At 45.0% G+C, this 13,711-nt stretch overlaps 1 protein-coding gene across 8 annotated transcripts in view; it reads left to right on the plus strand.

Moving 5' to 3' along the window:
- Sidpn (similar to Deadpan) overlaps positions 1-13,711 on the plus strand; it is a 137,798-nt gene that overhangs the window by 88,201 nt on the left and 35,886 nt on the right. For 6 of the 8 annotated variants that reach the window (XM_012371773.2, XM_067361288.1, XM_012371784.2 and 3 more), the window contains one exon: positions 12,601-12,734. The exons of 1 other annotated variant lie outside the window; for it this stretch is intronic. In XM_012371773.2, the coding sequence (XP_012227196.1) occupies positions 12,601-12,734 (134 nt within the window). Of the gene's footprint in view, positions 1-12,188; positions 12,308-12,600; positions 12,735-13,711 lie in introns of those variants that run through there. One more of the 8 variants, XM_012371828.2, reaches the window with a different exon arrangement.

Here is a 13,711-nt window from a genome sequence, read left to right on the forward strand (position 1 = left end):
CTTATAAAAAAAATCTCCAACAATCTATATTTGTGCAGTCAAAGTTATTCGTGGACAGCGCGATATTTGCGCGACGACTAGTTCCTCGGCATGAGCTTCGCTCGCTTTATTTGTACTCGAATTGTCCTGCGAGCTCATAAAATCTTAATCCCGACGTAGCGAGCGTGTTGAATTGAAGGTGTAAAAGCTCGACTTTTAAGAAACGCGCGGTCGAGCAGCGAATTTCTCGGGGCCTGAGCTTTCCTAGAGTACACCCATAAATATCCCGCGCATATGCGCGCACGTGAGAGGCTGCCCGGTCAACTAACCGCCACCTGCTTCCACATTGCCATCCTCCCTCAATCCCCCTTCCGCCCTCGTTCTCGCTCTTTCTCCCGCTATCTCGCCCTTTGCTCTCGTTTCAACCCCCTCGACCCTGATGAATCCTCTTGCTCGAATGCAGGTGGCGAAACGGCAATTAAGCTCGCGAGAGAGAGAGAGAAAGAGAGAGAGCTACGGACCTCTTGTTTCGACCACCCTCCGTCTTCCCTTTTCTCGCGCAGTTCCTCGAAGGAAACAAAACTGCCGGAAACGCGACCCCTGCATCCCCGGACCGTCTCTTCTTTTCAACCCAGAAAAGTTTCAGCGCGCTCAGATCTCCGGTGCACTCGAGCGCGCTGATTGGCGTCAGCACCGGTGAGCGAGGACGGAGCTTTTCTCATTTTCTTTCTCGCTCGCATCGAAGTTCAGACGCGTCATTATTGCAGGCAGGTATAGACGGAATCGATAATGCCTCAACATATGAAGTTGAACCAAATTTTGACTATTTGGAACGTGTGTATTGTACTTTTTGTGCGTCGTAAATTAAAACTGTGTTTAACAGTTTAACGTCTCTAAGCACGTGTAAAAAATTGAATGTAAAGATAAAATATTAACAATAGCTAATCGTATAATAAATAAATTAATCAATAAAAGTGTAGATTTACATTTTTTACCAACAGTCGTAATGCATGAATGTATGTACACGATGCGCCCGTCCCAAATTTGATGCAACTGCATATGTTAAGGCATTATTGATTCTGTGTGTGCATCGTTGTTAATATACAAGTATATTAACATGTTATGATATTAAAACGCTAAAATTGCAAAAAAATTGAGAAAAAAATCACATTTACTCTTTATTTTGTTTTACTAAAAAAAAAAAAGAGCGATAATTAATACGATAATTAAATCTGCAGAATAAAAGTTAAAAAAATAGAAATATTTTGCACAAAAGTGAACTGTATCGCGATAGCTAGATCGCAGCTGTATTCTGAAATTCTGATAAGTTTATCGCTTTATTTTTAAATTTTGAGATACAAAAGTTATGCTAAAGCAAAAACAGGATATATCGGCTGCAGCAATAAATAAAATTGTATGTATAGGTTGACTATTGGAAAGGTGTTTAAATTGTTCCAACTTTTCAACGAATGGAGAGAACAAAATGAATTAACCATCATTTTGCAGAGGAAACCCGTCAATTTTGTTACATATAACATGAGAGACGTATATGATTAAGTAATTAAAATAAACATTTTAAAAAAATGCTGTCAATCTGTTTAAGCGCTGAGTAATAAATACTTTCAAAGTGTTATCTATCGGATTTGGCACAGAAACTCAAAAGTTTTTGAAAACTGTTAAATACACTTTTTAACATGACTGGGAAATATTCTGAATACATTTTCGAATACTCTGTTTTAGCTTATCAGTGTTTTCCGATGGGCAACACTTGGAAAATATTTATCACTGAGCGCCCAGATAAATTTGTTTTTTTTTATCGTGTTTATTTTAGTTACTTAATTATTGTATACTTCTTTCATACTATATGGAATAAAATCGACGGGCTTTCTCTACAAAATAACGTTTAATTCATTTCATTCCGTTCGTTGCAAAGTAATAACAATTTCCTTTGGACACCTTTCCGATGGTCACCCTATATATTTTTGATTGCATTTGACGTATCGCAAATTAAGCTTACTATTATAGTTATATAATCATCATTGTCCGTCACACGTGTGACAAACGGCTATAACAATTTAAATAGATGCGGTAAATTTGATGTGCGCATCAGCGCACATCAATGTGCAACATCGAAAATTCTTCATCGCGGCTACAGGTCACGCAGAAAACCGCCAACAAAGGGCGCGACATCGTGCGGGAGATCTCCATTAGCAGCTTCGATCAGGAGTAAGCAGGGGAGGGTAGGCGGGGGGTGAACGCAGGAAGTGGAGCGGCAGGGAGGATAATTAGCTGTCCGTGCCGCTCGCTTTGCCGCGGCGTCGCGCGCTTCCGGACGCAACGTTAAAGAGTAATAAGGCGGAGGCGTGCTCGCGCTTTGTGAAAGGGAAGAAGAAGAAGAAGAACAAGAAGAGAGAGAGGACCGGAGAAAAGGACCGGCGAGCAAGGAGCGCGTCAAAGTTCTTCCGCGAAGCGCGCCGGGGCAAAGGGGGAGAAAAAAAAGAGAAAAGCGAGGGAAGGACGAGAAGAGGACGAGGACCAAGAAGAAAAAGAACGAGCAAGGGAGAAAGAGAGATCAGAAGAGAGAAGGCAGACTCGACGTCGTGGAGACGGCGAAGCCGAAGCGCCGGATAGGAGAGACGTGAGTCTGAGAGAGGAGTTGAGGAGGATGAGGAGGGGGAGGGGGAGGAGGAGGAGGAGGGAAAGGCGGCGAGAAGCCGAGGAAGACTCTTCGGGGACCGGAGACGACGGCGGGCAAAAAACGAGCAAAACGGAAGCGAGGGAACCCGACTCGAGTTCTGCCTTGCCTTACCTCCTCGCCTCTTCGCCTTGCTTCGCTTCGTCTCATCTCGCCTCGCCTCGTCTCGCCTCGCCTCGTTTCGTCTCGTCTCGCCTCGCCTCGCCTGTGCCTGCCAGCTCGCCACGAGACGGCAAACACACCCGGGCTTAAGCTTCGTTCTCATGCCAACGCGGCTGCACGCCTCCTCCGTCTTCTCGGTCGTCGTCTTTCTTTTACCTTCGCTAACCTAACCCCTACCTCCGTCCCTTCCCGCCCCGGCATCCTCCCCCCTCTTTCTTACCGCTTCGGTCTCGTTTTTCGTTACCACGCTCTCGCAAGAGAACCGCTCTTTGGTCTCCCTCGCCTGTTCCTCGCCTCATCCGAACGCGCGTGCGGCGCGTCGATCCTTCCCTCGGCGGTGAAGATTTCGCGGGAACTCATCGCTCGGCCGCCGCAACTTTTTAATTCTCCGTCGTTGAATTCCTGAATAATTAAGCGGCGAGTTGAAACTACGTTAAAATGCGATTGAAATTGACTGAGGTCTAAGAGGTTTTCTCTATCCGTCGAAATCTATCTATTTCCTACAGAAATCCTTCCGGCTTAACTCGTCAACTTTCAGATTTTTAGAATAAAAAGTTAGAAGAAAGGCCGAAAGTGTGACATAGATTTCCTATAGAAATGTTTCTATTTCTCGAAAATTAAACGCGGCACTTTATTAAAATTAATATTAACGTGATCTGTTTAGCTAGTTAACTCATTAAAAATCCATAGTTTGCATATTCTTTGCTCATTTGTATACTAAATCAGCTTTGAGTTCGAAAGTTCAAAAGTTTCGACTTTTTTTTAACAAATTGTGTAATATAAACAGGAAAATTTTCTTTTTGATAATACCAAATTATTTTACATGTTTCTAGATTTCCAAAAGTGTTTTACTTTTATTTTTATCATTATTACTTTTCTCATTATGCGATTTGGAAAATTTAATCAAGCTACGCCGCAAACTGACATATCTTGTAATCTGCAATTGATACAATACCTTGTGCCTTTTCTGTAAATAACTTAACATTTTAAACATCCATCATTCTTTTATTCAATTACTGGTATTTTTAGAGAAATCGTTGCATGGCATAAAAAATGAATTTATTTAATTAAAATATTATTAAAATCTATAGATACACATGACGTCAAACGTGGAACCCAACGCTCTTAAATCTATGCGAGATACGATTCGGAATACAAATTAAAATTATGCACATGCAGATGAAGAATTAAACTCGTAAACGTGCATATTATTCTAAACGAAGGGTTTAACAATCACTCCGTAACGAGAATCAAATATCCTCAAGGAAAGCTGGGAGCGATTTGTGACTGTACAGCTTCGCTCTGCACGCGGAACCGTATCGTTATCGAGAAACAATCACGCGGCAATCGAAGCTGCAATCGCGCATGCACGTGCACAATGGTGAGCGCGAGCGCAGCGCGAGGTGCTCACAGATTAATTAATGAGTGAGCTTTTGACGTTCGAGGCAGGGTTATTGGCGCGGCAGGCTGGTTGATCCTGAGCTATCGCGCGCGATAGGCAGCCTGACCTGAACCGTGCCGCACGTCCCGGCGCCGGGCGTCGCGTCGCCCGCCCGCACACCCGTCCGCTTGCGTAATCTGCTTCTGGCGTCACGAGTTATGCGCCGCATCGCCGGCAAGCCCTCGGCTTAAACCCGGCCGCACACATGCCGCGCGAAAATGAGAGATGCCGAAATATCGCGCCGGTGTAAAACTGCGAGTGTTTACGCTGAGAAGCGGAAAGTTTGCGTCCGCAATTTTTGCCCTCACGAGTGTAATCGTTTTGAAAAGGTGTCGCGTGGAATTTAAGTGCGGTCACTTTCACGCGTAAAATGCCGCGAATTACATTCCACTAGAAAGCGAATTAATAATTTATGAGCTTAAATTTTAAGGTTGAGACTTTAAGTAGCGAAAATTTGCGTGGGGGAGGAAAAACTTCTGGCGAAACGATGCGTGCCGCGATGTTTTAAGATTTCGGAGGTGAATACGTGTCAAGATATCATGCTGTTATGCCCGCGGCAGAGCTTAAAGGCAAACTGACCTATCCAAGATTACGTGCCTTCTGAGCGTGCATATACATTTGCCGATTAACTCTCCGCAACTGTGCTCGAACCATCTTCACCGAACGGCACAATATCACGCACGGGTCTTACACCTCGTGCACACGCCAGCGTGACAGTTGCAGAACACATATGCGGCAAAAAATGAGAAAGTTCAGAGACGTAAATTGTACAAGACCCTCGCCGGTTACTCGAGAAAATACATCGGACTTTTCCGTAGGAGTTTCATTGTCGCTCCGTACGGAACGTAACTCCGGGAGCGGGATAATCTCGTTACGGACGGCGGCGCGAAACAAACATACGTGAAAGAAAAGCGAGCGGCTTTGCGAAACGAGCGCGCGCGCGCGCGCGCGCGCCAAATAATGACGACTTAACTAGACTGCATGCAGATCGGACGCTGCGCGTTGCACGCGCGATTAACCAGTACCGTCCCAATTGCGTCGAAACCATCGCCGTGCAGTATCCGCTGCCGGTCGACCCAGAAACGCACCGGACATCATTATCGATATATGGCCGGGACGCTGTTATTATGTACCAGTGCAACCGGATAACCAGCTACTCGATCGTTACCTGAAACTCACGATCAACACCTGAATCACTTGTAGAACGACCTCCGGCGATCTCGCCGTTGACCATTGCGTACGCTTGAGTTCCAATGCGCCTAACGTTCTTCTTGGGGCAATTTTTTTTTTATTTAGCTTATAATTGACTCCGAACTAATAAAGGGATGATTTATTTTCTATATTAATTATATACACATTTTTACATGTATGTATACAAATTGTGTGAGTCAAATTTTTTTGAAAACCAGTTGATATCAAAATTATAAAATAAATTCACAGCTGTGTTCTGTGAAGAAACTTGCATTTTTCTAACAATGCAATTTTTAAAATAACAGTAAAGGATATTTCTCTGTTTGAATTTATACGTGATTATAATACTCGGTATGTCGCGTCAAAACAAGGGAGATTAAAAAAAATTAAAGTGTTCTTTAACTAATGATCGGCGCTACATTAAGTCCTCGATTTCAGTCGCCCGATATATCGATGAAATAGATATGCGGCACCTCGCGCCGTAGCATATAAATCTCTTTTTGCCCGGATGAAAGGTACGAGCGCGCCGAAACGAACGAACGAACGAACGAACGAACGAGCGGACGGAAAATTTTAGCCGCGGAGTGTTCGTGGCATTACACGGGCGGGCGAGCGCGTTCTCCCGCTCGCTAGTCGAAAATTTCGAGAGCGCACGCGGATCGAGGTCGCGGCGGTAGGTAGGTAGGTAGGTAGGTAGGTAGATAGGTAGGTAGGTAGGTAGGTAGGTAGAAAGGCGGCGAGCGGGTAGAGTAGGGTAGGGTTGGAGAGGCGAATGGAGAGCTCCTGGATGCATTAATCATCTCTGTGCTCTGTCCGCCGCGCGCTCGCGGACTCCCTCTTCCCTGACCCTTTCCGACCCTCCGTCCCGTCCCGTCCCGTCCTTTCGACCCTCTCGCTCCGTCACTCATTCCTCGCCTTCCGCCGCACCGCCCAGCGAACCCTTTCTCACTTTATCTCCCGCTCGCTTCTTCAGCCGCGTACAGGGTGTCCCACGAATTACGGATAACTGAACGTTCGTAATAACGCTAAAACTAGATCGCAGTTACAAAGCAAGTTGGGAGGATAGACTACGCCGATCAATTGAAATACTCCTCGTGCGTTTTTATATTTTTTTAAATAAATTGAAAATTATCCTTCGCGAGTGCAAATTTCTAAAGAATCCAAATTTTAATGTAAAATTCAATTAAATTTTGACTAAAAGCAAGTAACATCTGTAGTAGAGAGAAAATGCAGAATATTCGGATCACCCTATACATTCTCGGAGAGATGGAACACGCGCTCTGAGAGCGACGGGCGAGATAAATAAGCAACTCGACGCGCGCCAGCGACGACGACGTTCCGCAAGTCGAAACTGGCTGCCTGCGCCGCGACGCTCGAGGCCATCGGGCGCCGCGACGAAAGCAGGCGGTGCGATCTTCTCGAGATGCGACGAGGAAGTGCTTTCGACGCGTTAGACATTCGTCTCTTCTCGTCACTTGAATTTTCGCCGGGAAAGACATCGATTCTAAACTTAGGAAACTATCTCTAGCGGAGAGAAGGCCTACGAAATTTGCGAAAAGATGTGCAGTGCGCTAAAATATGCATAAGAGCGATACGAATTCGAAGAGATGTTCTTGAAACAAAGAATATTATAACATTGAAGAAAGATGTCAATTAGGCAGTAGTGAATAAACGTCATCGCAGCTACGCTCACTCGCGTAATTATTATGACAATTAGAATCGTAACAGGATTGTAATTATTATCGCGTTACACTGTACTGTCGTCACTAATAGTTCAAAACGCGACATGTAATTAAGCGCGTTAATATTGTAGTGGCGTCTAGAATTTCATGTAAACCTATCAAGATTTAAACGTCATCGTCTGTATAATGCATAAACAACGTAGTATCGATTGCACTCATAATCGAGGAAATAAATTATAGTTTCCTCTCATTTGCACTAAACTCGGCTCTTTTTTTTTTTTTTTTTTTTTTTATTTATTACTATAATTTTCAGAAGAATCAGATTGTCAAAATACATCCCGATATTTATAAATGGTGTAATATCCTTCTTACGTATTTTCACTCAAATGCATATTTGTTTGTTAATTTCCGCTTGGTCCATCGATTAAAAGTTTTTTACGTGCCGCCGAAAGAAAAAACTACGACGCGTCGCGTTTGTTTCAATTTAATTTACCGCAACGAGCGGGACCGGATCGAGCGTGCGGTATCGATCGATCTTCACGATCGACGCGGACGAGAATAGAGTCGAGGCCACGAGGAGAAGCAGGCCCGTGGAGGTAATAGAGCCGTGGAACGAGCAGACACCTCGCAATTTGGCTAATGGCCTTCCACCGGCACCTTGGGAATATAGCCGACACGGCCGTCGGTGGCGCGCCGCCGAAGGAGCGCGGTCCCTACCACGTTCGAGCCCTAACGAGAAGGGTGGCACGCGCCCTCTCGTTGCATCGCATCTCCCCCGTTTTGCCCTTCGCGCTGCCGCTTGCTGCCGCCGCTTCCGATAGTTTGCCGAGCGGAAATTGCGTGCCGAACACGGGGAATATGATTGTTCCTCATGACTACGTCATGAAGGGCCGACCTTAAAGATGGGAAAACGTAACGTCCGATTCTCGGATGATCGTGCTTTAAGGACCGCTGTGTCGACGAAATTTCTGGCCCGAAATGATGAAGGAAACCCACGAAAAGATTTTCTTCGGACATATTTCGTCGATATTTTTAGCTTAAATGCGCGGAACAGCGGATCGACGATCCGTGAGGAATTTTCGAAAACGCAACCAATCGTTGATTCGTCGAGAAATTATATAAAAAAAAAACGTCGCAATAATGGGTTATAGAAAAGTTTGCCGCGTAATCCTGTAAACCAAATATACGAAACGCACCCATCGAATTGCCGCCGTAAATACAATTTTTGCGGCACGAAAATCCGAAAAAGCGAGTTTTCATACATCGCTCACGAGGCGAGTGCGAAAAGGATTCAAAACAAGATCGAATAAAAAGCGCGACCGCGTGAAAAGTGTTCCCTCTAAATGCTTCGATCTCTCTTGAAGAATTGTGTCGCAGATTCACCGCGTCGTAACACGTGCGCGTACGCTGTAAATATGTATATACATAAATTACACATTATATCAATGCACAAATATATATCTATATGTTATGTTATATAATTTATTAAACAGCTTTCTATCATAGCGCATAAAATATTATTATTGAATAACGAAATCCCGAAGGAGTCGACCCCGCTTTCGGTTAGATAAGCGAGATATCGTATCGATACCCCAGCCGAGGCGGGGGACTGCGGGCGCGCACGTGAACGCGACCGCACGCGAGCGGCAATTATCCAGCACCCGCCGCGTGGTCGACAGCGGCGGTGAAGAGAGAGGAGAGAGAAGAGAAAGAGAGAGAGAGAAGAGAGTTGCTATGAGCCCGGCGGATCCCACGGGCGCGATTGCGGACCCGGGGCTAGCAGGGCGCTGTCGCCACCAGCCGACGCCCTTTTTGCCGGCACGTTCGAATCAGCTTCGGCCTCATAATTTCGGCGACTAGCCATATACCAAAATTCCTGACAGTCCTTATTTTATCTTATAATAAAGTACGAAGAATCTATAAAAAAACAGGGGAAAAACCTTATTTGCCGATTTATTTATTTTAAATTACAAAAATGGAATATAGATTATCCATCCTTTTTTATTAAAACAAAGCGTTGCTTTAGTTTCTTCTTCAAAAAAAAAAAAAGGAAGAAAAACCTTTGCGGCTCAGGGTGCGAAGGTCTAAAAATATTTCTAGAAAATATCATGACATTTATGTTGGAGTCACACTAATCTCGACTCACCCTTCATTATAACGGGGATATCTACGAGACACGTTATCCGTGACACATCGCGACGAGACTTCGTTCAGCGCGGATCCGCGATCGATCGCGCCCATCAGTCGACCGAAAGACCGACCGAAGTACAATAAGATTCATATATCATCGCGGCTGTACCTATAACGTAATATCTTATGTATACATATACATCTCGTATATAATACACATACGCGTGTACACATGTGCGACGCCTGTATAGCAGATACGCGGCATCATTATTTTGCGATCGATGGCCGACTATAGCGCGTAGCCGATGCGTAATATATACGGTCCGTAGTCCGCGCTACGGGCGATCGAATCGCGCGCGGCTCTAAATAAGGCCGCGCGATTTATTCACGCGTCTCGTCGCGAGCCGCCGGCTACTTTGATCCGTCTAGCGCGAAATCAACCTTTTTTTCGCAGTTTCTCCCCCCCGACCCGGTTTGGTCGTGCCCTTGCCGACCGCAGGATCGGCGTCCGCTCCAACTCGTCGCTTTAGCTCAAGTGGCCGATTTATGCGTCGTCACGCGCGTCCACCCTCTTTCGGGATCGCTCTCGGTTGCACGAGAGAGTGGAAGTCACCCTTGCGTTCTATTCTGTATCGATAGGGGCGGCACGTATGAGTTAGAATAGAATGTAGGGTGGATAATTTATTATATTAAAGTCAGAAAATTTTTGGTCTCGGTCATCCGCAAACATTAATGATATATTTTTTGCAGACATTTAATTGTGTCTTTTAATCTGTTCGATTTTATAATATTGATAATTCGAATTTTATTAAAATTTGATCGAAACATTTTCTGAATTAATGTTAAATTTTTATACTTTATTTACATATAATTTTATGTCTCGCTATTCAAGCGTGCACTAATACTTGTCAACATATTAATTAATCCAATTGATCATCTTCGATTAAACATCGCTGCTTTTTTGTCTCTTTCGCAACGCCATTCTTATCGCTACAGCGCCCCCCTCCCCCCTCCCCCCGCGAGGAGTAGTTTTCCTTGTGCCGCACCTTTCGCAAGGCAGAAGAGAATGAACTGTTGCACGATCGCTCAAACTTTTCAGTCACAACAGTAAAGCCCGTGGCGGTACTGACGGATCGCCACTTGCCACACGAAGGGTGGCTCGCGTTCCTTCGCCCCCTCGCTCCTGCAGATGAGGGAGGTTTGACAAACGAGGCGGATAAAACTGTTCACGCGTCGTCTAGAAATTCTCATGGTATTAATAAGCGGCTTCCAGCGGGATAATTTTTCTTGCGATTTTTTTTTGCTTTACGTGACGCCCTGCTTGAATTCGCGTCGGTTCGATGACGAAACGTTTTTGCCTCATTTAGAATTGTTAAATTAAATAAAGTTGTAATAAAATAGTAATAATAATGATATATGTATGATATAATAATGATTATGAAATAATAAATAGTTGTCTGTTTCGGTTGATTATTCCTCTGGACGAAAAAATCGAAACGCTAACAGTTTTTAAAATTGTAACTTAAAATAAAACATTTTTTGCGAAAAACTGCAATTCGACAATTCGCGCATCATGTTAATTTTGCTAACAGTTTTTGTTTTAATTTTTTCTCGTAAGACGTTCTATAATATTTCATTTTGTAATTTTATGAAAATTTTATTTTTTCACGATCGGAACGCTAACGCACAAATTTTAACTGCTTTTTGTTATGGACAGCAATCTCGCAACGGCAGAGTCGCGCGAGGAGAAAACGGGGAGATTCGTCAAAATTTCAGCGTAGCGGGCCAGATAACAGCGGGACGGACAAGCAAAATAAAAGACGCCCGGATATCCGATGCGGACGCGAACGCGAGCTCGATCCAATGGCGTTGCAATTTCATCCATCCTCCGTACCGAGAGAGAGGAAATCCTTCGGACGAAACAAAAGCAAACTACACGACCGACGGCGAGAATTCGGGTGGGAATTCGTCGACGAGCGAGCGAGCGCGAGCGACATAATTCGAGCGAAATTTTTGTCGCCGTTTCCTCGAAATTCAAATCTCCGTTGCACGGGGAAAACGATCGTGGATGCGATAATTCGCGAACGCGCGGCGCAACACGGAGATCTCGCGCGGTTTACATTTTTAACCAGCGTCACCTCGAAAAACGAAAGCAGAGAAAATATTAAAATACAAGCCACGGTTCAGTCATTGATGATTTGAAACGTCTGCGACAATCGCAAAGAGTTTTCTTGCTATGTTAATAACATTCAACGTTGGTCCAAATTAATCTTTCACGAAGCTTTACAAAAAATAGCATAACATTCAAGAATATATTTCTATTTATTCTCGAAGAAGAGAAAATTTGAGCATTAAACTTTTTTGCGGACCGACTTCTTTGTATCCCCGCTTGACCTATCTCGGCACATATTTCACCGACACACGTTACACCCCACTGCGCCGCGTCCTTTCATCCCGACGAAATCCTTCCGGGGCGAGAGCGAGCGAGCCCGCGGGCGATTAACTCGCAAAACTCGTGCGCCGGAAAAACCGCGGGGGATCCGGCGAACGAGCGGTGGCAAAAATTTTGTCGGGAAATTTAACCGGTGACTTCCGGCGTGGCGCGGCTCGGCGCGGCTCGGCTCGGTTCGACGCGGGAAAAACGTCACGATCCTCCCGTGAGGATTTATCCCGTTCGCCCGAATCGAGCGCAAAGGACAAAGGTAAAATCCAGGGGATCTCTCTCCGGGGAGGAAGAGGAGGAGGTAGAGGATCACCGAGTGCGGGACGGATGGAAGAAGGGAGCAGGGGTGGATGACGAGATCGTGGACGGTGGATTGCGGATCCCCAAGGGGCAGCCGGGGGTGGAAGCGGGGAAACGGGAATACGGGCAGGATGAGCAGGCGGAGAACCGGGGTTGTGGAAGCCGCGGTGGCAGAAGGTCCGGGGGTGTGGCGGCGAGTGGCGATTATGGCTGGCCCTAGCCTAGGAACAGCTATCTTCCATCTAGAGTCGAGACTGTGAAGCGTATAACCAGCACACTCGAACGTTAGTAACCTTTCCTCCCGCCTGTACGCCGCGTCATCGGCGACAGGGCTACCGTGTGTTCGAGAAAAGAGGCGCTTTTTTAACCGACAGGGGGGAGAAACAAATTTTTAAACCAGAATGACAATGCATTTTACCGGTGATCTTAGCATTGCACGAGTATTTCCGCTCAGTGTCATTTAACTTCGTCATCGTGTAACGTTTTTCATGATGGTGTTGAATGTATTGCGGAAAAAATATTTTCAACTCGAAATATATAGCCGTTTAACAAACGATTCTTGCCATTGTCATTGCAGGCTGTACAGCTCTGTGCTTTACGAGCACCCGGTATACAACAGCCGGATCGCCACGCGAGATATATGGATGGCGAATAAAAGTAGATTGCCGCAGCAGCCGGGTTACGATGGGAAGCAGCATTTTTATGTCTCAGGTATGTCTGCGCGTGATTCCGCGCACCGAAATGTATCGATACCGTTGAGTCGCGCTTAAAATTTAACCAAGTCGGTCAATCTTGACGAGCGTCCTTTTTATTTCAAATGAAAACAAATCCTTTGACACATTTGGTTTATCTGACAAATCTCGTCATAAAACGTGTTTATTTAGCGAACGTAAAAAGTTACGAATTAAATTGTACCTGACTATAATTAGAGAAAGATTCAAAAATTATTCACAACTATCCTAACTTTGTAAAAATTCTCCGCAATGAAAAATGGACATTGCTCTGTCGCTAAATGCTTCGTACATATATACATGTTGACCGAATTTGCCTCGTTCATTCGAGTAGCCTGAGTTTTATAAATTGCATCGAGCACATAGAAAACAGGAGATCTCGCAATTATCCTAATTATGCAAAATGAAGAAGCTGCAGCATCTATGGCGCGGTGTCTGCGCGCATTTATCGCGCGAGAGAGAGTAAGAAGTAAATGTAAGAAGAAGAAGATTGCCGGGAAAACGGGCAGCCGGATGGCGCGCGTCGGGAGAAGGATCTTAATTTCATAAGGATCCGTTCCCGAAGGAGATCGATTTTCCTAACCCTCTCGGGCACGTTAATAACCACGGGTTGCGCGCGCCCCGGCCGCTTATCCCGCCGGGGAGACGGAGCGCCGCGATCGCGATAAATAATTTCGTTGGTTATCGCGCCGGCCCGCGCGGCTCGGCTTCTGCAATTTTCATGCGCTGAATATACAGGGTGTGCCGCCGGTAGACACTTTGCGATTATCTCTCGAAGAAAAGTATAGTCAAATTTTTCAAACTGAGACGCAGAAAGTATCTAGTCGCTCGTCTGATTACGAAGCTATTCCACTTGATCACTTTAGAAACTGAAAATATTAAATATAAGAATTAACAATTATTTATCAATGTATGTAGACGGATATATATTTTTTTATTAAGTTTTAATATATGAAC

This window comes from Linepithema humile, chromosome 1 (assembly GCF_040581485.1).
Source record: "Linepithema humile isolate Giens D197 chromosome 1, Lhum_UNIL_v1.0, whole genome shotgun sequence".
NCBI classification, from domain to species: domain Eukaryota; kingdom Metazoa; phylum Arthropoda; class Insecta; order Hymenoptera; family Formicidae; genus Linepithema; species Linepithema humile.